We start from the raw sequence: 22,564 nt of genomic DNA on the forward strand, positions 1-22,564 counted from the left end.
GGGTCTGTGACCTCACTTCCTGTTGTGCTCCGCTCGCGCCCCCTCAGCCCCAGCGGCCGTCGGGGAGGCGGCGGTGAGTGAGGGCCCGGGGGCAGCGCGGGGGGACCCCACGGACCCCACACACACCCAAACCCACACCCACACCCACCCACACCACACCCATCAGAGCGGCTCAGGGCGAGGCCAGGGGAAGCTCCTGGGGACGGGGGAGATGGGGCCGGCGCGGGCCTTCCCGGCGCGGCGCTGAGGAGAGGCCCCGGGGAGGTGGCGCCAAAGCGCGGCCCCGAGGGATCCAGCGTTGTGGGGCCGGGGGCTGCGGGGGGTCCTGGCGGACAGGGCCCCAGCGGGTCTGGTGTCGGTCCCTGTCCCCCGGCCGGTGCGCTGTTGGCTGTCAGGGCTATGCCCAGCTGGCTGGGGAGGGGGTGTCAGGCTCGCAACTCCAGTTGAAGTCGTACTCGTTGACAATATTTGTTCACCGGTGACAAAAAGGCAGTTCGCTGCTTTTCACCTATTCTGAGAAACACGGAGTTGGGAGCTCGCGGTGGGAAGTGTCAGACAGGTCTGGTCAGAAAGCAGCACTTACCAGTTTGGTTTTTCAGGGACTGTGTGTGTTCAGACCTCAATGTCAAGTTTTTGTTTCTGTGTTGAGTTTAGGCTATATGGCACAGCTGGTTACACACTGAGAGCCCATCAATGGACTTGGAAGCTAAAGATGAAGAGGAAGAGAGTCTGCAAACAGCTTTCAAAAAGCTGAGGGTGGATGCAGTAGGGTAAGTGAGCAACAGAAAGGATGACGTGCTTTGTAATTTCTTACTAGATATTTATATGGGAGAAATATACAATGTTACTTCAAACCTTGAAACAAATGTCATCTGGTGAAAGGTTTTGTGCTTCCCAAGAGGAGACAACTGCATCACTTCACATGAAATAGTCATTATAACTGTCTCATAGGCAAAGCAGTACTTCATTACTCATTTTGACACAATATCCAACTGAAATTACATAGTGACAGTGAAGTGACTCACCCGAAGTGTTGAACCCACTCTTAACTGTTGTGTTGCCTTGTGTGACACACAAGTCGTTTGTCTGTTCATGTGAACACTGGAGTCTTCAGCCACCTTATCAGCCTTTGCTGTTGTCCCTGAAGGTGGCCTTGGAAGTGTCCAGAGCCAGCACTGTCACTTGGTAGTGCTGGAGAGTCTCACTGGAAATAAATCATCAGGCTAAGCATGAGCACTGAGCATTTCCGTGTCTGCAGATATTCTCCCACTAAAACCTTTACTCCACAGCTCACTGGGTGTACTGGTAACACGTGGCATAAGCACCTTCCTCAAAAGTAGGAGTTAGTTCACTGGAAGTCATTTGAGAATTCAGAGACACAAGAGAAAGCTTTATACTAATAATTAATGTTGTCTTGTGAATTCATCTCCATAGCCATCAATACTGTGAACTTGTGACTTCCTTCTCATGTTAAAATATATTTTGCTTTGCTACTTCTTCTGTTTCAGGAGTTCTGCTGTAAAAAGTGGAAAAAAACACAGCTGTTCTTTAACAGGGAACTGTGCTTATTAAGTGTACTAATTCTGATGTATTACCAGTGACAGACTGGAATTGTGGTTGATTCCTGATATCTTTTTAGGCATAAAAAAAGATCTTGTTTTGCAGGCATGTGTTTTGAACAAGTCAAGTCTTGTGACTAATCCTTAAAAATAAATTTGGAGCAGAGTACTTGTGCTCTTCTGCCTCAGTTCTCATGGTTTCCTCTCCCCTGCTCAGTCACACACACAGCCATTATCAATACAGATTTGCCTGCTGGGACATTTGTGTTTGTTGCCTGGACCCTGAGGGCCAGATATTTTTTTATGCTGTGTTTATCTGGGAAATTTAATGAGGAGTAAATTAGTAACCTCTCCTTGTCCACTGTGCCTCACCCACTCCTCCTCACCCTGCTGCTGTGGGTTCCTGACTTGGCATTCTAGATGAGCAGGAGTCTATCTTTAACTGCTATTGTCTGACAAGAGCATTTGGAACCCGAGTTTACATTCCTTTTGTGTCATTTTGGTACAAACAGGGCATGACATCAGCCTCTGGGCATTTTGGCCTCCTTTCACTTCATCTCACCCATCTTTAGACACTTGACCGAGGTCACTACAGTAAGAGTGGTTAAATAAATCTCTGTAACACCCCCTGCCTCTAACCACTGACTGCAGAGGAGCTCAGGGCAGCAAACCCAGATCTTAGCTGGGTCTGTAAAGCAGAAGGGCTGAGTCTGGGGCTGTGGGGTGTCTGCTCAGCTCTGCTCTAACGGGGCCTTTCCCTTCTTACTCAGATGTATTTCAGCTCTGCCTGTGGGCGATGGGACGCTCAGAACAGCCATGGATGGAGCCAAGCCACAGACTGCCAGCTCAAAGGACACCTGGCATGGGTAACACACACTGCTCACTGCACTGCTCACTGCACTTCTGCCCCCAGACACTGAGCACTTGCCTGCTGTTCCCAGTGAAAGTTTTTGTATGTTGCTTCAATGTATCTTTTCTCTCCTTTCTATTACAAAGCTTTACCAAGACTTAAAATAAAGTCTTTCTTCTTAGAAAGTGTACCTAAAACTTTCTTTTCCACTTACTTGCTCTTACTTGTCCACTTTCCACTTGCTCTGAAATCCTTTTGTTCAAGTCTTACACCTCTGCAAAAACCCCTCTTTCCCTTCCTTGGTTTATTTTATTTCTGTATTGAAGGACTTGGATATTCAGTGTGATTTTGCCAGCAGCACCAAACAGTATCCAGGTTGAGCACTACAGTTTGGGGTGACAAAGTATTATTTACTTAACACAGGACATCTGGGGGGAAGTACCTCTAAAATCAGGCTGTTAGTCTCTCTCTCTTCTTTGGGGGCACCCCAGTTTCTTCAGACTCCTTCAATGTTCCTGTCATATTGACCAGTCACCTGATTTTTCTAAGAAAAAAAGATAAATCTTCTAAGACATTTTAGCTCCATTTTAGAGCTGTAGAGCTGTGGTGTGGTTTCTGGAGTTTCCTACTTGCTGACCTGTTGCAACCCTGCAGGTGTGTGAGGAAGCCTTCCAGAGGGGCAGCGAGGGTCCCGCGCCGCAGACGCTCCAAATCTCCCGTCCTGCATCCCCCCAAGTTCACCTACTGCAGTATGAAAGCCAACAGCCAGCTGAAACACAAACCCCAGGCAGACACATCGAAGGGCAGTCTCAGTGCAGACGTTTTTGTCACAGCAGAACACGGTACCAAGGACAGGCACGATTCTCACTTTGAGGCCAGTGACGACAGAACTGAACCTTCGGATGCTTTCACCGCCGAAGAGCCTTTGGAGAAGTCAAGAGAGAATTTCCCTGCTGTCTCCTCGTCCTTTGAAACCAGCTTGCATTCGAGCCAAACCTCTGACTTCCAGTCCTTATCCATGCTGAGCAGTGGCAAGCAGTGCCCTTGTACGAACAAGAAGTGCCAGTGCAAGCAGTGGAGAACCATGGAAGTGTATTCCTTCTCCGGGCTACGGAGCGTCCTGTCGGAGTGTGAGAAGGCAGTGCTGGGAGTCCATGCCCAGTCTCTTCAGCACAGATCCCCCTGTGGGACAGCCTCGTCAGGTTCTCCTAGATCTTGTTCTGAGCAAGCTCGAGCCTTTGTAGATGATGTGACTATTGAAGATCTTTCTGGATATATGGAATACTACTTATATATTCCCAAGAAAATGTCTCACATGGCAGAAATGATGTATACTTGACTGAAAGCAATAGAGAATCCCAAATCAGAGTTTGTGATAATGGTTGGGTTAAATGCCTTGTCAGTGCCATGTTTTCACTGTTGCGTGTTTGATCAAATGTTCTTTGCCTCACACAGTTTAGTTTTCTAATAAAATGAAAAATTGGAATATAGTTTCTGAGCTTAGTTCTAAAAAGAATGCACTAAATCTCTGAGTACCTTAACAAAAGCACTGTAGAACAAACAAACTCCCTTTGTTTCTTGGTTTGTGCTGTGGATATTCAAGCTCTATATGCTGTTTTCACTATGTTTGGGGGCAGGGGGGGAAAATAAAGCCTTTTAGGTTGTGTTCTGAAATTTTGCAGTGTTTGGAAGGTTCATTCTTCTAGCGTGTCCCAGCACTTAGAGAAATGTTTCATAGCTACAGCTGTATCCTCATCTCTCTCTAGAAAGAAGACTGGGAAGACATTCAGCATTTTGGATGAGGTGGAGCTCTGTTCCTTGAACACTACCTGGCTCCTTTTCAGTTGGATCCAATTGTGAGTGCTTCCTCCTCACAGCTTTGTAGGGAGGTGCAGAATGTGCAGGGTGTGTGCTTGAACCCTTTCATAAGCTAACTAGCTCACTCTTAAGCAGTTCTATTTTTCTGCAGATAAGTGAAGCTCTTAAAAGCAAAAATATATTTTGGTATTTGTGCTGTACAGAGGGAATAAATCAGGGGGAGTGAAGCAAGCTAACTTTGTATTTTGGCCCATGCTGTCTTAGAAGTGGAGATGCTGGAGCCATCTCTACAGATTTTTTCTGAATGTATTTGATACACAAAGCAGTATGGAAATAGTGTAAACCAGAGGTGTGTATCATAGAGACTCTGTGGTGTAGAGCTATAATATTCCCTCTAATTGAAAATATGGAAATAAAAGAATTCTGTTGCTGAGACTTGCATTAATAAACATTTGTCAAAACCCAGCAAATTAAAGCCTGAGTAATTTGACTTATGCTCATTTCCTTTCACAACCCATTTTTCTTTTGTTTTAAGAAAAACAAACCCAAAACTGCTTCCAGTATCAGAACATGCTCAACAGCTGCGTTTGAGTAAAATACATGTTTAAAAATTAGTGGTCAGCAAGTCACAAGCAGTTAAATGGACTGTTGCAGCCATAGACACTTGGCCTTGTATTGTGTGCTAGAGAAGTCTCAGACATTCTAGATGATAATGGCCAACTGTAGGTATTACTCTAATCATTCCTTAGATACTATGGATCCAGGAAGTTCAGATGTAAAGTTCACATAAATCCAGGTATGTTACAAGAACACAACTGAAGCCATGATTTTGCTCCCCAGTGGGATGCAGTTCCTTAGCACACAATACTGGCTTGTGCTCTGAAATTAAGTGTAAGCAATTTCTAAGTTTCCTGTCCCCTCACACCTCCTCCCCAGACCTCCCTCTGTGTTAGAGCAGGCAGTGGGGAACCTCAGCTGCAGGCTTGGCAAAGGGAGGGCTTTGGGGCCACCTTAGCTGTTTCTGCTGGGGGCTTCAGGGTGGGGTGAAGGTCTTTTTTTGATTTTCTGAGACCTGATCTGGAACAATAACAACAGCTGTGTCATTATTTTACCTATAACTTACAGATTACATTTACCTTACCTGTGAATTGCTTTGTTTCAACATTCAGAATTACACACATCCTTCTCCCCTCTCAGGTTAGTGCATTACTGTCCCTTTCCCCTCACTTTCCTCTTCCAGCACTGTCCTTCCTGCCCACTCAAAGTTTTTGTTGTGCTTTTTCTCCTTTCCTCTTCTTTCTCCTTTCTGGTATAACCCATACTTTGCTTTTAAATGTAAATATTTAGTATTAGTTATCTTTGCTGCTGCTGCTGCTTTTTCAGAGGCTATTTCTGCTTCAGCAGAGGATGTCTGCTCACATTTCTGTTCATGTTTTGGGTTTGTGTCCTCTTTAATACAATTTTAAGGTATTGTTGAAGGTATTTGAAGGTATTTCTCCCTGTTAGACTCTTCACAATTACCCTACCTCCCAGGAAGTGCTGACCTGGAGCCCATGCCTATAAAGCTGGGGCTCAGATCTTTGATGTGCACAAACAGAGTTACTGAAAATGGCACTGGTTGCCTGTGAGAGGAGCAAATCCCCAGCCCTCACCAGCTGGGGCCCTGCAGCACACCACAGCACAGTGAGGCTCTGTTCCCCAGAAATGTGGTGTGGGCAGCTCAAGGTCACCTCGGTGCAGCTGCTTCTGCTGTGGAGCTGCTCCTCTTCATTAAGACACCCACAGACCCCTCCCTGGAAGTGTCTGGACCTTCGAGCTGGTGTTACATACAGCTAGCAGGGACCAGGGGTGGTGGCACAAGAGCATTTCCTGCAGTGGAGCAGGACAGCGTGCAGCAGGTCTGCTCTGTCCACAGAGAGCAGGGTAACTAGGGAAAAGAGCCCAAGATCTGTCCTGAAGTTTAGGGATGGGAAGTGAATTTGAATTTCCAGAAGCCAGACAGGAGGGAAGAGGCTGAGAGCAGGTTCTCCAGACACATTTCCATAGTGTCCTGGGTAAGATAGAAGCCAGTGGTAGTGAGGAGTGAAGGAAAGGGGAAAGAGACAAACTCAGCAGTTTGGTATTCTGCCTGCATTACTATTTGTGCTTGTGTTTAAGCACATCCAGTGCTGCCTGCAGCAAAAGAAGGGCAGCAGCTGGTTTGGGTTTTTCATTGCAGCCATAGCAAACACACTGAAACATTGCTGCTGACGTTGGCATTGCTCCAACCATCCCGTTTTAGTACAACTACAAGACCCAAGCTCAGTTTCCTTCAAAGTCTTTCCAGTTCAGCTCACCCACTTGGCTCCTCTGGTAGCTCAGTGACTCCTGCTTGCTGCCTGCCTAGAACCTCAGGAGTCCCAAAAAACCAGGACCTTCCCCAGGAGTGCCTGCCCAGCACAGTCAGCTGGATTGATGAGCAGCAGTGCTGGGCCTCAGAGGTGGCTGGTGAAACCTGTGCTGAGCCAAGCCCTGCCCACCTTACTGCTCCCAGCCTGCTGCTCTGCCTGCCCCAACAAGCCCAGGGAATTTTTCCTGCCCAGGGATGCTTTAGGATGTGCCCCCACTCGATTTACAGGAGAATATATTTTACATTTTTGGAGACAGCAGATCCTCAGAGCAGATCCTACCTCTCTACTTCCTATTCCATCAGACCCAGGCTGGTTTGGTTTTTTCAGTGGCTCTGACTGCCCCCTCAGCCCCCAGCACTTCACAAGTTACTTGTGTGCCTTGTCTCAGGACTCAGTTCAACCTCAGTGGGATGCAGAAGGGCACCCTGAATCAATGAAATTTATTTCTCACTCTACAGAAGCCAAATCAAGTCCTAGCTTTACACCGGCAGATACTGAATCAGGCCACTCAGGAAAAAAAAAAAATTGAAAAAAAAAAAAAAAATCGATGGAGCTGATTCCACAGCCTGATTTCCACCCATTCCTTCTAGAACAGAGAAGGTGTTTCTGTGCTGGCAAAGTCCCATGACCGACTCCAGCCGCCTGCTCTCTCCCTTTTGCAATGTTTGCATCAGCTCTGACACAAGACACCCCAGATTGTGTATTCCCAAACCAGCAGCACCTGCAGTCCTGCCCCAATGGCACCTTCTTCCAGGGCTCTGCCAGTGCCACCAGACCTCACCTCACAGCATCCCATGGGGCAGCCCAGCATCAGTCCCTTTCCAGGAAGGCAGGCTGGGGATGATATCAAGGTCATACAAGGTCAGAACACCCCAGAAGGGGGCTGGCACCTATCTTGTCCCGAGGCATTGCTCTATTTAGCAAGCCAAAGCCCAGCGAAATACAGAAGCACCTCCAGAGGCGGCGCTTACGGGCCGGACCCAGAGGGATGAACCCATTTGTCGATTTTTTATTCTCAAAGGCGCAGCGTTAATTCATCTCTAAACGCGCCACTAGATGGGGCTTTCTGGACAGCGATCTGCAGGAAACAACCCCTTCTGCTTGGTCAAATTGCTCCTTTCCTTTTCTAAGCCTAAAGGTGTCCCCTTCCACTGAAAGGAGCCTCAAAAGAGGCTTCTTGGACAGCAAGATCTGTCCCGTGCAGAGCGGGCAGGAGGGGAGGCTGCAGGGCAGAGGGTACTGCACCATGGGGCCAGCTCTAAAAAGCTAAGTTTTCTCCAAGTTTGCATCAGCTCAGGTCACTACCCTGAATTTGCAGCCCTAGAGCAGAAGCCAATGAAGAGGCTTTCCCTATGATTGTCCCCAAGACCAACATGGGAGCTCTGGCAGCACTTGAGAAGCCCTGGGATGGGGACAGGATGGTTTTGGGGCTTGCTGCCTATGGGGGATGTGGCAGGGATGAGGCAGGGCAGGGCATAAGACATCCTAGACTAACTATAGACTAACTATTACCCCTATTACCTCCTGTAGACACACACACACACACACACACACCAGGGGCAGGGCTTCACAACACCACTGTATTCATTTTCACCTCCCAGTACCCAGACAATTGCTGCTTTCACTCTGCTCATGGGGCTGGGAACCAGTTTGACCCCATTTCCTCCCAATGCTTCTTGACAAAGCATGCCCCAGTTTCCCACTTGAATCAGCTCTCCCAAACCCTCCCCTGTTCCCTTCTACACCTGGGGCAACCCTCACCAACTCCACTGTGGTTGGAGATGGGAGCAATGCTTGGAGTAGATGTGTTTGCACCCAGAGCCCTTTTGCAGTGCTGAGATACAGGCTGGCTCCCTGTGCCTGAAGAACCCTCTACTCCATCCTCTCCACAACCTGCCCCTGCAACCCACTTAACCAGGCTGGTTTTACTCCCCTGGCACTGACAGATAGTCCCATGTATGGGCAATTATCTCCAGCCTCCCAGATTGCCAGAGATGGAGTGTGAAATAACCAAGTGTCCTGAAGCACAGGCCCAAATGCCCAGCTTGCCGTGTCCAGAAAGCTGTCTGCTGTCTCCACACATTTATCTGCAAACCTCTGGGTGATGCTCGTAGTGCCTGGAGAGCAACAGCTCCAGAAGCCCCGGCACTCTCCGAGCATGGGAAACCCGGCGGGTTTGCAATTGTGCCACACCTTGCTAACTCTGGCAGTGCCTCCCAGCCGTGCTTGTTTGGTGCAGGATGTCTGGCTGGCTGGGATGGATACCCTGGGGCTCTGGCACACTGAGGGCTCCTGGGCTTTTCCCCGGGACAGGCTACATAACACCCATTAGGCAGTAATTAATCTGTATTCTTCCAAAAATCACCGAGGACCTTTAAAGAGCCAGCGCTGCATCTTCTCATGAAAGCTGCAAGGCAGGCAAGACACCTGCTAGACATTTTAAAACCAGTATCCAACAACGTGGCTATTTATTGCATACCTGCCGTGTCAACACCAGTCAAAAAAAAATAAAAAAATTAAGTCTTAATCTCTGCTGCAAAATCTTCCTAAGGAGCTGCAGGGGCTGGAGCTGCCCTGGATTGCCGAGCTGGCAGGCAGCAGGAGCCTCCGCTGCTGACATACTCGCCTATTGAAGCGATGCCCGCACGTTTCCGTGGGAGCCCCGCCACGAGCGGGGACGGGCTGGGATTTCACCCCCACCTCCAGCCTCTCCTGTGACCCCCGGCGCCCACCGCCCCACGCTGCCCATCCCAGCCGGGGAGCTGGAGCTGCCCCGGGAGTGATGCTGCTGGCAGGAGCCCATGTGATGCTGGGCTAGCGCCGCTCGCTCCCTCGTCCCTCTCCCCGCTCGCTCGCAGGCTGTCATGGCGACTCCCAATAATGTTACTCCCACCAACTGCAGCTGGTGGCCCATCTCGGCGCTGGAGAACGACGCAGGGAAATCCACGGAAGGGGAGGAAAACCAGGACCCGACAGACCCCGCTCTCAAATCCCAGGACAGACTGGTTTTGTATCACTGGACCCAGTCCTTCAGCTCACAAAAGGTAAAAAAAAAAAAAAAAAAAAAAAAAAAAATTAAAAAAATTAAGAAAATCGCTCGGATGGGTTTCCCGGGAAGAATCACCTCCACTCCCCGGGGCATCCCCTTGCCTGGAGAGGATGGATGCACTGTCAGGGAGACCCAGGGGCTCATCCCCAGGGCTGGTGAGGGCAGCAGCATTCGGCCGGGCAGCTCTTTTGTACCTGCGGTTCTGCATTTTAACAGCATCTGCCTGGGAGGGGATGGGAGACGGGGGGGGGGGCTCAGCCAAATCCTGCTTTTGCTTTGGGATGGCAGCTTGCACCAGGAACCGCCTTGGCTTTGTGCTGGCTCACAGCCCCACTCCGGCAGGGCCAGAAGCAGAGACAAAGGCTGAGCAGGGCCCTGGGACCACCCTGCTGCTGGGAGAGGGGGAGGCAGCCCTGGAGCTGAGCTCCTTCCGGGGATCAGACCCCAGCACGCAGAGATGATTCACCTCTGACATTGCAGCAGCACCCTGGAAATCCCGTTCCCGAGGTGCCTCTGCTCCGTGCGAGGCTCCTGGGGCTGAACAGCCGGGAATCACAGTCTCCGGGCAATAGTAAATGCTCATTTTGCAGCACAGCAGCTGTGTGGCAAATCCATCCTTCTCCTCCCAGCCCCAAATCTCATGCCATAGATATTAAACGGGGAGAAGGCTACTCGGAGGGGTAGGAGAAACACAGGCTCTCCCCCTTATTCCAGGACCCTCACACCCTGACGACGAGGCCAAGGGCAGAGCCGGGTGTTCCTGCTGCCGGGCACAAGGGACCGGGAGGCTGCTCCCTGCAGGGTTGGCTCCACATGTTCGCCTTTGCCGCCACCGGCAGTGGGTGACGAACGGGTTCCCGGTCCGCACCTGCCAGGGATGGGCCCGCCAGGCTCCCCGCCTCACCCCGGGCTCGCTGCTGGCTTTTGTCTCGCTCCTTTGGCCACCAGCGGCGCGGAGGCAGCGGTTCGGGCACTTTGTGCTGGGGGTTTCCTACAACCGCCCTCACCTCGGCGGGGCTGGGGACAGAACAGCCCCAGCACCCCCCGACACCACTTCGAGCTTCGGTTCTGGGACCACTTGAGAGGCAGAAGGGTGTGCGGGAGGGTGGGCCAGCATGGGCTGGGGGTGGCGGGGGCTGTGCGGGGACTCCCTGCAGAGGAGTTCTGCTCCCAGCCGGCTGCGGGCAAAAGCTTTTCCTCCTCTTCCCCGGGACCGTCTTGGTGCTGGGGGCTGTTTGTGGGAAGGATCTTGAGACCCCCTCCCCCAGGATCTGGCCCTGCTTGCAAAGGGATTTTTGGAGGTTTATGGGTTTTCACACAGGGCTCCTCATTGCAGCCGTGCCAGTGCTGCAGGGACCAGCTGGGGGGTCTGGGTAGGGGCTCCCAGGGTTATGCCAGGAGCTGAGCCCTTCTGCCTGTACTGCCCCACGCCCAGCACCTGCCTCCTGCCAGGTCTTTGGCCTCTGCTTCTGATAGCAGAGAAGAGAAGCACTGGGATTTTCAAGACAGATGCCCTGAGTGGTCCTGGACAGTGTTTATCCATTAGTCGGGAGTTAAAAAAAAAAACAAAACAGGCCAAGAGCAAGTTGCAGATCAGGAACTAGGCTTTTCCTTGTTTGATTTTTGAAAGAAAATATTAAATTGCCATCTCTGTAGATAATTACCAACTCCCCAGGAACTCTGAAGTACTGATAGAAACACTTATATTTGTTAAGCTATATTTTTAGCTGCTGCAGGCTGGAGGAAAACAAATGTGTTTCCCTCATTCAGTGGTTCTGTGAAATGTGACTGTCTCACATCCCTCAAGGCTTTTTTTTCTTTGCCTGCTTGACATACTTAGTTCATAACAACCAGTTTTTTATAACCCAGAGGCCTAAAATGCCACCCCTGAGTACATATCCAACACCACCTCCAACACAGAGCAAAGCAGCAGGACAAGTCCTAAGGGCTGCGCATGGGTGAAGGGGAAGGGGATGGTGCCCCACATCCAGACCCCCTCCTGCCCCTCTGTGCTGCCAGGCCCAGCTTGCCCACCCATAAGACAGTAAAGCCAGAGCCCATCCTGAGAGCAGGGCATACCTGAGTTGGCATCCAAGCCTCCTCCAGCCAGGCAGTAGCACCACTGAGTGCAAAGCTGCAGCCTCTACAGCCTCCTCCCTAGGGATGTGCTGGGGTTATATGAGGAGCCAGAGCAGCATCACTGATTCCCCCCAGCTGGGGAGCTGCTGTCTCCCTCCACCTGCTGCCCAGGGATGGGGTCTCCACCCCTCCACCTGTGGCATGTGCCACTAGCAACCAGAGGGAGGATGGTCCATCCTGCAACATTAGGATGGGGTTAGGTCTCCCCCATTTGCTGGGAAGAGAAAGCTTTGATCTGCTGCCTGGATTTTGCAGTGGCCCCATGCCAAGGACTGCTTCTTGCAGAACAAGCTGTGTCCTAGCACGTGGCTGAACTGGGGCAGTAGGAGAGGGTCAGGAGTGCAATGGGGTGGTGGTGGGGATTTCAGGGTTCCATTCAGGGCTGGATCAGTGTAGGGTCTGAGCACTTTCTCCCTGGCTCCTTGCCCCAGGTGCGTCTGGTGATAGCAGAGAAGGGGCTGCCCTGTGAGGAGAGGGATGTCAGCATGCCCGTGTTGGAGCACAAGGAGCCCTGGTTCATGAGGCTCAACCTGGGGGAGGAGGTGCCTGTCATCATCCACAAGGACAACATCATCAGTGATTACAACCAGATCATTGACTACATGGAGAAGAACTTCACGGGAGGTAATGGGGGTGGGGGAGTTGGATGCGTCTTGGGGGAAACTCTGGTCTAATCCAGATGCTGTTTGCCAAACGCCGCCACTTTGTCCTTTAGAAGTTCAGCTTTACTCCAGAAGACCATCAAGCCACCAGCTCTCCCCAGACTTTTACATTTTCCCATTAAAATTAAGGGTTCTCCGCAGAAATCCCCAAATGTCCCTTAGAAGTGTTGCTCGGAGGCTCTGGACTGTAGCTGGGTCCCCTCTTTTTCTGCCACGGAGGTTAGGCTCCCAAACCAGACTGTTTCCCTCTGTCCCTGCTGTGGATGGTGGCATCTCACCAGAGCCACAACCTCTGGGAATACTTCTGGGTGTGGCCACCTTTGTACTTTGGCCTCAGGTAACAGTATAAAAACCCCAGTAACTCCCTATAAGTGGCCCTGCTGAGAGAAGGTGAGTTTGGGCTGGGTGCTGCTGCCCCTCTTCCCTTCCTCAGTGAGCCCAGTGCCACTGCCATGGGCAGGACGTGCCAGCATGCTTCAGAGAAAACCACATCTTTAAAGTCGAAGAAAGCCAGAAGCACTGGGGACCATGGGAGGGTGATATGACACAAACCCAAAGGAAGGGACAGCCAGGGGAGGGAAGCTCTTATTTTCCTTGGAGAAGGGCTGCAGTTAGCAGCTGGCTGAGCCCAGAACACCAGGATGCTGAGACAGTGCTGGAAGGTGGCTTTTTGCACAGCCACTGCAGTAAGCAGCCTCTCTCCAGCATCTCATGTCCCTTTGTCCTTCTTTTCCCTCTGGGCTTTCAGGTTGGGACACTCTGCCAGGGAGGCTTCAAAGCTGAGCAGGGAGCTCAGGCTGTTCCATCACAACGATCGCCCCGGCATCCATCCCCCCCTTGCAACACAGACATCAAAACCATCTCAAAATAGCAAGGGCATCTTGGCAGCTCAGCTGCTGTCCTCTCCTGGCCCCATCGTGCTGGTGCTGCTTGGAGGAGGCATGATGCTGGTTGCTGGTGGGGGCAACAGGGATGGAATCAGTCAGGAGGAGCCCAAGGAATGGCAGCCTTGGGACCAAGGCACAGTGAGAAGCATCAGTCTGTGAGGATGCTTCCCCACATTGTTCACCCAGTTTCTGTGAAGGGCAGGTGGTCTGGCATATGTGACAACAGGCTGTCCCCAGCAGGAGGGGGACACTGCTGCCCATGCACTGGGAAACTCTTATTGTTGAGATTTTCCAGCCAGGTGCAGGTTCTAACCTTTTTGCTGAGAAATGGAAAGGGAAGCTCCAGGGCAGAGGGAAGGGGGCCCAGAGCATCACTTCCTGCAGCACACCCTGCCCTGAGCAGTCTCCCTCAGCACTGACTGCCAAAAATATTCCCTGGGTGCTGGGGTGTTGGTCAGAGGGGGAACCACTCGCAGAGCAGAAGGTGTGTTCAATGAGTTTGATTTTCCCCTGGGATGGCAGCATGGCCTTTTATAGCTGCTTACACACAGTCTGAGGGTCTGCTGTCAGTAAGGGGGGGGTGTGAGGAGCAGTGGTTTTCTTTTCTCAAAAAAAAAAAAAGCAGGGAATAGTGTCAATAAGCCACCTTTGAGGGTACTTCTCACTAGGGCATGGCCTAGCAATGCCAAGAAATCACTGCCAGGATGCCCAGGGACAATGTTTCTCAGAGCTTGGGTGAGGGGCTGCAGCCCCCTGCCCCTGTCCTTCTGACCTGCCCCCATCCCACCTTTGCCCAGCCCATCACTTGCTGGCTATAAATGACAGCAGCCCATACACTTAAGTGTGCCATAGGGTGCAAAGACAGAGCCAGTGGTGTCCCAGTGAAAATTCTCCCTGGGACGTGCTGCAGGGCATGGGCTGGCAGCCAGCACTCTGCTATTTCATTGTGGTCACTCCATCTCACTGCAGCCGGGGCAGTCACTCTGTGCCTGTGATGTTTTCCAGCCTCAGCACCAGCTCTTTGGGTGCTGGCTGGGAGCCCTGTGGAAGGAGCATGCAGGCCATAGGTCAGTTGTTATTATTATTTCATCCAGCCAGCCACTTTTCTAGGATGGAAAATCCCTGCTTGGAGAGCTGGAGTTCTGGCAGTGCAGGCAGCCAGAAGGGAGATACCAAACCCTACCCTGGCTCAGGGGACAGTGACACTGATGCCCATCAGTCTGAACAAATTTTATGGGGCCTGCCAGCAGAGACAGCCATGGACCAGAGCTGGTAGGAGGTTTGCAGTGCAGGAGCTGCCAAAATTTCCCTGGTTGCTGCCCAGCTGCAGCTGCTGGCTGGCACGATGATGTCCAGCCCCGGGCAGGACAAGCTGCATCCCTGTGCCTGCAGCCTTCCTCCTGCCAGTGGGGCTGGGCAGAGTTGTCATTTCAGGCTCTTCATTAAGGACCCATATTGGCCATGCCTGCCAAAGTCCTTCTGCCAATGGCTTGGCCTGAGCTGCCAGGCAACTGGGAGAACCAAGTCCCAGTGGAAAATGTACTCATCACTTACTTACTGTTATCTGCAAAGGCCATGAACATTTATGATCCCATAAAAAACCAGACCTGATATTCTTGGGGGAGAGAACAGCAACGTTTTGCTCCTTGTGGTGTCATTTGCCATGTATTTTGAGCTGAAAGTATAATAAAAAAGAGCAGGATACAAACTGCTGTCTACAAAATATTAATAAAAGTCAACAAGGCAAGGAGGAGCAGAGCCAGCCAGGGTGAGGGCTGCTCCTGCAGGTGAGAAGGAAGGATGTGCTGGGCTCCTTCCTCGGTCATCAGCTCCCTGATGGCCCTTTTTGGATGGGATTTTCCAGGAGGCCCAAGGTGCCTCGTTGCAACTGATGTAAAAACCATGTAACTCAGGAGATCCCAAACACAAATCTCTATGTTTTACCTCTTTTCTGCAGAAGAGGAAGATTTTGTTCCCCTTCTGAAAGATGGGCAACCAGTGTACAAATTCAGGGGCTGAAGAAGCAAAGGGCTTAAGGGTTTGCTGCTCTGAACTCCTGGGGACAGGGGGCTGGGTAATGACACACACACATCCCCGTGTCCTGCAGGTTTGCCCATCAGTATGGGCTGGTTCCTCGCTGGGACAGGGAGAGGCCAAGCCAGGACTGCCCGCCAGGGTCCTGTGCGTGCTACAGAGCCCCTGATGAGTGTCACCCTAACACATTTCCCGTTGCTCTCCCAGAAAACGTCACCCAGCTGATCCCGGAGCCGGGCAGTCTCCTGCACTCCCGGGTGCTGCAGTACCGGGAGCTGCTGGACTCGCTCCCCATGGACGCCTACACACACGGCTGCATCCTGCATCCCGAGCTCACCACCGACTCCATGATCCCAAAGTACGCGACCGCTGAGATCCGCAGTAAGTCGCCTCTCCAGCAGGGCTGCCCTGGGACGGCTCCCCCAGCCCTTCCTTTAGGTTCCCTTCGGCTCCGCAGCCCTGCCAGACACCCTGCTCTTGCTCACCTCCCTTTTCCACCAACACCGACAGCGGCAGAACTGGGAAAAGGCAAAGCCCAGCTAATCTGGGAGCTGCAGGCACCCTGCAGAGGCTTCCTAACCTAACCCCAGGGGTGTCTGAGCTCCCGTGGGCCATGCACACTTCTTGTCCAGCTCTTTCTGAGACATGGGAGTTTGCTCATCTTCCTCCTGCAGCACTAAGTGCAAAGGTGGTAAGGGTACAGCCAGATGGAGCTGCAGAATGTGGATGAATCTGCACAAGATTGTGTACCTGACCTTCAAGTGCTCATGAAACATTGACAATGCTTAATATAACTCCCCTGCAAGGATCACTCCTGGAGAGAGTCCCTTGCCAGAAAAGTGACCTTGCTAGGAGGGTACCAACATGCCCCACATCTCTCCCCTCCTTTAGGCTCTGGACACAAATGGTGCCTGTAGCAAACACTGTTCCACCCCCTCCAGCTTCCCTGGGTCACAGATGGTTCCTCTGAAAAGGGATGCACTTGCACACAGAGGGAAACAGGCTGTTTCTGAGGTGTATCTCATGCTCTGCGCTGCCTCTGCTCACACCCTGCACAGGCAGCTTGCCCTGTGTCACCAAGTGTCATGTGGGCAGATGCAGGGTGCAGAGACCATTCCCTCCCCAGAGGGTGCTGCTGTGGTGGCTTCAGACCCCATCTGCCTTGCATCACCCTCTCTTGGAGAGACCTCTCTGTCCAAATCTCCTTGCTGGTGGTATTTTTCCCAAGCCATAGCAACAGTGGGGCTGTGGCAGGTCTGTGGGATACCCCAGTGCCAGTGGGGCACATCCCCTACACCAAGGCAACGTCTCAGCTTCCAAGGAAAATCCACATAGTTGCATCCCAAGGAGAGAGTGAACTGAAGGCCAGGTTCTCACACAGAGAACAGGAAAATGAAACCAGGGTGTTATCCAGGCTTCCCTCCAAGTTACAGCCCCAGGAGAGCCAGCTGGGTGCCTTAGTGAGCACGAGCTTCAAGGCTTTTGGTGGAAAACAAAGAATTTCACCATTTTGTGGCAGCATGCAGCCTGCTGCTGGCTGCAGCCCCATCCATCCCTGGCACCTCCTGCACCCACACACCAGCACAGCCAAGCCCTTGCTGGAGGGAACAAGGAGGGAGAGACAGATGGTCCTAGCAGGAAGACATTAGCCCAGCTTCAGGTAATTTGTGTTATCCCTGAGGTGTTACTCTGCATCTCCTATTCTACACTGCACGAAGCCCTTCAGATCTTCCCCATGTCCTGGCAGGGAGGAGGGTGGGCATCTCCCCCCCCACTCCCAATGGGCTCCACATGATCCCATTGCATCCCCAGGCACTGAGCTGGGGTGGGACAGCTTCATTCTGGAGGGCACATCCCCTCCTGTGCTGCTCTACACCCATGTGTGTAAAACCAGCCCAAAGGATTGACCTGCTGGGGGTGGAGCTGCAGGAACCTGGTTATGGTCAAGCTCAGGGATGTTCTTAAAACAGAGGGAGACAGAGGTCTGCTGGCTGCTCTAACCTGAATACAGCAGAGGAAACAAAGAGGTGAATCCCTCTCTGAAACCCAGGGCTGAGCCTGACCATGGCCAGGGAGGGGGATCTACTCTGCCCCACAACCAGCACTGCCCTGCCATGTGGCCCAGCAGTGGCCCAGCCACCCACTTGTATGGCAGCATGGCAGAAGCAAGCTATGAATTTAGCTCATTTTAGCCCTCTGGGGTGTTTTTCTTGGTGCCACAACACTATTTCACATACATGGATGCTTGGGACACAAGGTCTTCTCTGCCCCTGCCAAACACAGCCCCCCAGCCCCTCTCTCTTTCTCCCCTTCCAGGACATTTAGCTAATGCCAACACTGATCTGATGAAGCTGGACCATGAAGAGGAGCCACAGCTATCAGAGCCCTACCTCTCCAAGCAGAAGAAGCTCATGGTAAGTGGGTCAAAACCACACACATCTCTTTGGCAGTGGGGGAACATGACCCATGGACACTCCATGGGCACTTTATGTCCCTGCATGGTAACAAAGATGTGTGTTGACCTCTGCCCCATCCTAACCCCACTCTCCACCTAGGCCAAGATCCTGGAGCATGACAATGTGAACTACTTGAAGAAGATCCTTGGTGAACTGGGGATGGTGCTAGACCAGATTGAGGCTGAGCTGGAGAAGAGAAAACTGGAATACCAAGGTAGGCAATGGGCTGTGTTTATGGGGTATTTTTCCATATAAGGCTGAGGTACAACACCAGGAGTAGCTGATGGCTTTGCACCTGATCAACATCCTCCACAGGGCAACTGCTTAGTGGGGCCAGGGCTGCTGCTGAGTTCTCCTGGTTTTGGGTGCACTGATGTCACTGAAGCAGTGGTGTTACAAACCTCCAGCAAACCATCCCTGGAGCCCATCACCACAGGGACAGCAGGATCCCTGTCCCCATAGCGGTTCTGTGGGGACATCTCCTGCAGCCAAGGACACCCCGGCCTCGAGGCTTTGACACATCCCAACAGAACACAGGCAGGGAAACCTGATGGACATTTGAGGGGCCCTGGAGGGGTGGGAACTTTCACAGGACCTGCGTCAAACACCAGCGGGAGGGGAAGAGTGACACGAGCCATCTCCAACATCAAATATGTGCTGCTGGGTGCCTGGCAGAGGGGGATGAAGGGCACAGCTGGGCAGCGCTCGGCCCGCCCTCACCCTGGGATGACGCCGTCATCCTCTCATTCCCGCTGCCTGCAGGGCTCCAAACCCCGGCCCCAGGAGGGATGGTGGCTGCCAGAGCCTCGGTGCCAGCTGCAGAGCCGAGCCCAGACGCAGGTAGCCGGGGGACAGCCCCAGAGCTGCCCCTGCCCTCGGGGAGCCGTGCGTCAGCTCGGGCCGTACCAAAGGGCCCCGCCGAGCTGCCGAGGTCCGGGGCTGCCAGGCACCGGGTCAGGGCTTTGCCGAGAGCCCCTGATGTGCTCACAGCGGAACCATGCCTTCCCTAATTGACTCCAGTGAGCACTCTTCATTAACCGACCCCAGAGCTGGGACAGCTCAGCAGAGCTCCACCTAACGAGGTGCCCCGGGGGGATGCACTCGGAGCAGAGGGATGGCTGCTGCCGGCTCCCGGGCACTCCGCTGCCTTCCCTCCGTGCCTCCTGGTCCTGCTCTCTGCTCCAGGCCCCCAGACACCCCTCACCATGCCCACTGCCAGGCTGGGATCTCAGCAGCGGCCACAAGCACCAACCCTTTGGCAGCTTCCCAGGATCCGCAGTGCAGCAGCTCTCCTCCCACGCAGCCCGGGCTGCCGGCCCCACCTGCAGCCATGCGGGCAGGCAGAGGGTGGGAGATGCTGCAGGAGCACAGGGTGACCCCCCTGCCACAGGCACCTTCTGGCTGGAACAGACTGGTCCCAGCTGGAGCAGATGGCAAGGGGACAAGTTGCCTTTGCCTGTGTTTCTACCCCAGGACATCCCACAGCTGTGACCAGACCTCAGCAACAGGTAGAAGCCCAGAGACAAGGAGGGGTAGGGCTGGGTCACAGCTCTCTCCCAAAACCACCATCCTCACGTGTGCTTTCTCCTCACCCAGGAGCCAAGCAGGCACCTCAGCCCCTCTCTCCTTACCTCTTAGCTGGGGTATCCACAGGTTTCCCACAGCACCCAGGAGGCTCTGGTAGGGGCACCCCCACAATTCATTAGTCACTGAAAACATTTATTGACTAATTAGGCGCAAGCAATCTGTCCACTTGGGCTGTGCCTCCAGTAGGATTAGGCAGGCTGCCAAGCAGCTACAAATGAGGGCTGCTAATTACCAGTAATTCCCTGGGCCTGGCCCTGAAGGCAGCCTGGCAGCACCAATGCCAGTGCAGGGGTGCAATAAAGGTGCCTCTCTCTCCTTTCCTGATGTAACAGCCACTGCCACATTAAGAATCTGGTACAAAGCCAGGGGCTCAGGCTGGATGGAGCCCGGATTTGTGCCTCCTCTGCTCTTCTTCCTTACTTGCACCTCCCTCCACCTCCCTTAGCTCCATCCCAGCCCTGCTCCTTGATATTAAAAGGGCACTGGGGGAGTGTTTAACACTATCCTGGCCTGAGCTCATGTTTGCCAGCCTAACAATAGCTTGGTTTATTCCTGGATGTCTCTCTGGTGAGGTTCTTTGCATGGTCACCCATTATCAAGGGCCATCAGTGCTTTATTGTCTTTCTTCACACCCAGCATTCACACCCAGCTCTGCCTTTCCCAAAACCTGGCTGTGAGCACAAACATGTTGCCCGTTTGGGTGTCCTGGAGCAGGACACTGCCGTCCTCACTGTTGAAGAGGGGACAGAGGCAGGACCTCCCTGCCAGCACACAGGGAGAACAGCCAGACCAGACAACAAATCGTTTTAAGTCCTGAGGATTTCTCACATCCCTAAAATAGGACAAGTTAATATGACACCCCCGAAACAGGTCCTGGTGCAGCCAAGGACAAACAATGCTGCTCTCTCTGAGCACTCACACATCAGAAGGGGTCACTGCACTGCATCTTCCTTCAAGACAGGGGAAGGGCCCTTTTCCAGAGACCTCCTGGGTAAAAGAAGATGCCATATCCTCCTGCTCTCGAGCTGGGAGAGAGGCTAAAAAGCCATTTTGCAGTCAGCAATTTCATGTGGGCTATAAACGAGCATCTTGTATTCCCAGCTCTGTGGCCCCAGATACCCTCCATCACATAGCCTGCTTGATGTTCTCCTGGGACATCAGAGCACTGCGAAAAAGCATCCCAGGTCCAAAGCACATGCTCCTGCCTTTCTACATCTTTTGAGCAAGCCTTTAGGTGCACACCCAAGGGTTTCTTCTTACCCTGCCTGCTCTGTCCCTTCTTTCTCCAGGGCAGAAATGTGAACTCTGGCTCTGTGGCTGCGTCTTTACTTTGGCCGATGTCTTATTAGGAGCCACCCTGCACCGCCTCAAATTTCTGGGACTCTCTAAGAAATACTGGGAAGATGGCAGCAGACCCAACCTACAGTCCTTCTTTGACAGGATACAAAAACGCTTCGCCTTCAGGAAAGTTTTGGGAGATATCCATACCACGCTCCTCTCTGCAGTGGTACCCAATGCCTTCAGGCTGGTCAAGCGGAAACCTCCCTCCTTCTTTGGAGCCTCCTTCCTGATGGGATCTCTGGGGGGAATGGGATATTTTGCTTATTGGTACTTAAAGAAAAAATACATCTAGTGCTGGCTGCTTGGTGTTTAGTTTGGTGTCTCTGTGCCGTGTGAAATTATGATGAAGCCTCAGTAACCGTAACAAAATTTGAAGCAAGGTAATGAATAATTATATTGTTTAATGTAACATTCCATAGTCTAGAAGTAGAAACGTATACTGCAAGGAAATAAGACAACAACAACAACAACAAATTTGCGTCAACTTGTAAATGCCTTTTTTAGGTTTAAGTATTCAACTCCAGTGAGAGGCTCAGGGGTTCACGGGCTCAGCCATGCCCGCCGGGAAGAGCTGCCACCTCTGGCACCTGCCCACTCCAAAGGGAGAGATGGGAACCCTGGGACACTTCCCAACATCCAAGTTCAATAATAGGATGTGGATACTTGGTCCTGTATGTTTGTGTCTCTCAATTGTTCACAGGTCACATTTCACACACGCAGGTAGTTGGGACTTTCTTCTCCTCGAAGGTGTTGTGCTGTCGTGCTCGGAGGCTTTCCTGGAAGCAGGGTGCAGTAGCTGGTCACAGTCAAGGTGGATTTGTGTTCAAATATCCATTTTAAAAATTATTTTCATGTAAAGGAATATTTTTTATTGAGCTGCTCTTAGAATGTATCCACTTTCTACGTCTGGTTTTGGTGGGCTTTTTTTAAAAAGAATTTAATCTCTGTCTCTAGCTGCCACACTTTTTTCCTGAGATAAATAATTTTGACTTCAATCCTGAATTTTGGCACATGAAGGAGATTATTGTTTTAAGCCTTTTGGCTCTGTGTCTTGAGTTTTGCTTCACGGATTTGCAAAGCATCTTTCACCGACTGAGCACATCTGGACTCTGACAAAGTAAAACCACTTCAGAACCTTTCAGCACTTTCTTGAAGGCACTTTGGCTTTCTCTTCCATCGGGGGCTCTTTTCTGTCATTTCCTCGCTATGTGTTTTCTTAGAGACACTTTGCACAGAATCACATTGATGACTTTCTTGTGCCTTTTGCATGTTGGAAAGAATAATGGGCCTCACTGCTACTCATGCTTTGAAAACTGAGATCCTCAATAAATCATATGGGAGGAGTAACTGCTTCACATTTCTAAATGTGTTAAACACACTTCTGGTTTTATCCGTGGGCAGAGGGGTGTTCAGGTGGTTTGTGTTTTTTCTCAGGTACTACACTGGTATAAAACTTGCATGGAAACAAAATGCATTCCTTTTCCCACTCAGCCTGCTAGCACCTCCTGTTTTCTGGCTGGTTTTCTGAGGGCTCTGGTGATTCCTGGCCATGCTGCTTTGCTTAGGCTCAGCAATGTAAGCCAAGCATGGCAGAAGCAGTAGGAATTGCATTTGCCTCCAACTCAAAAATTATCTTCATGCATTTGAAAGCAGCAGGATTCCCCAAGAGCTTTGGTTCTTGATTCAACCTGGCAGTCAAGGAATTGTGAGCATTTAGCAGGAATTACAAGGGATTAGGCAACACACAAATTTATGCTGTGCTTGTCACAGTCATGTTGGCTGGTCTGACACA

At 51.8% G+C, this 22,564-nt stretch overlaps 2 protein-coding genes across 7 annotated transcripts; both read left to right on the plus strand.

Moving 5' to 3' along the window:
- Nucleotides 1–15: 15 nt before the first annotated feature.
- On the plus strand, nt 16–4,692 carry LOC103532144 (oxidative stress-responsive serine-rich protein 1). Of its 2 annotated transcripts, XM_030462928.1 has the most exons (4): nt 16–73; nt 655–770; nt 2,330–2,425; nt 3,064–4,692. In XM_030462928.1, exons 2-4 carry the CDS (start codon nt 694–696, stop codon nt 3,746–3,748), a joined length of 858 nt encoding a protein of 285 aa, XP_030318788.1. In that variant the 5' UTR covers nt 16–73; nt 655–693; the 3' UTR covers nt 3,749–4,692. The 2 variants fall into 2 exon arrangements, with proteins under 2 accessions (XP_030318788.1, XP_030318789.1); XM_030462929.1 differs by lacking the exon at nt 2,330–2,425 and having other exon boundaries at nt 20–73.
- Nucleotides 4,693–9,420: 4,728 nt separating this feature from the next.
- On the plus strand, nt 9,421–22,119 carry GDAP1L1 (ganglioside induced differentiation associated protein 1 like 1). 5 transcript variants are annotated; one of them, XM_030462893.1, is made up of 6 exons: nt 9,421–9,661; nt 12,210–12,429; nt 15,596–15,769; nt 17,705–17,802; nt 17,944–18,058; nt 20,721–22,119. In XM_030462893.1, the coding sequence occupies exons 1-6, from the start codon at nt 9,482–9,484 to the stop codon at nt 21,062–21,064; spliced, it is 1,131 nt and encodes a 376-aa protein (XP_030318753.1). In that variant the 5' UTR covers nt 9,421–9,481; the 3' UTR covers nt 21,065–22,119. The 5 variants fall into 5 exon arrangements, with proteins under 5 accessions (XP_030318753.1, XP_030318752.1, XP_030318754.1 ...); XM_030462892.1 differs by having other exon boundaries at nt 12,237–12,446; nt 15,562–15,769; XM_030462894.1 differs by having other exon boundaries at nt 12,237–12,429.
- The last annotated feature ends 445 nt before the right edge of the window (nt 22,120–22,564 follow it).

Source organism: Calypte anna, chromosome 20, assembly GCF_003957555.1.
Source record: "Calypte anna isolate BGI_N300 chromosome 20, bCalAnn1_v1.p, whole genome shotgun sequence".
Taxonomy (NCBI): Eukaryota; Metazoa; Chordata; class Aves; order Apodiformes; family Trochilidae; genus Calypte; species Calypte anna.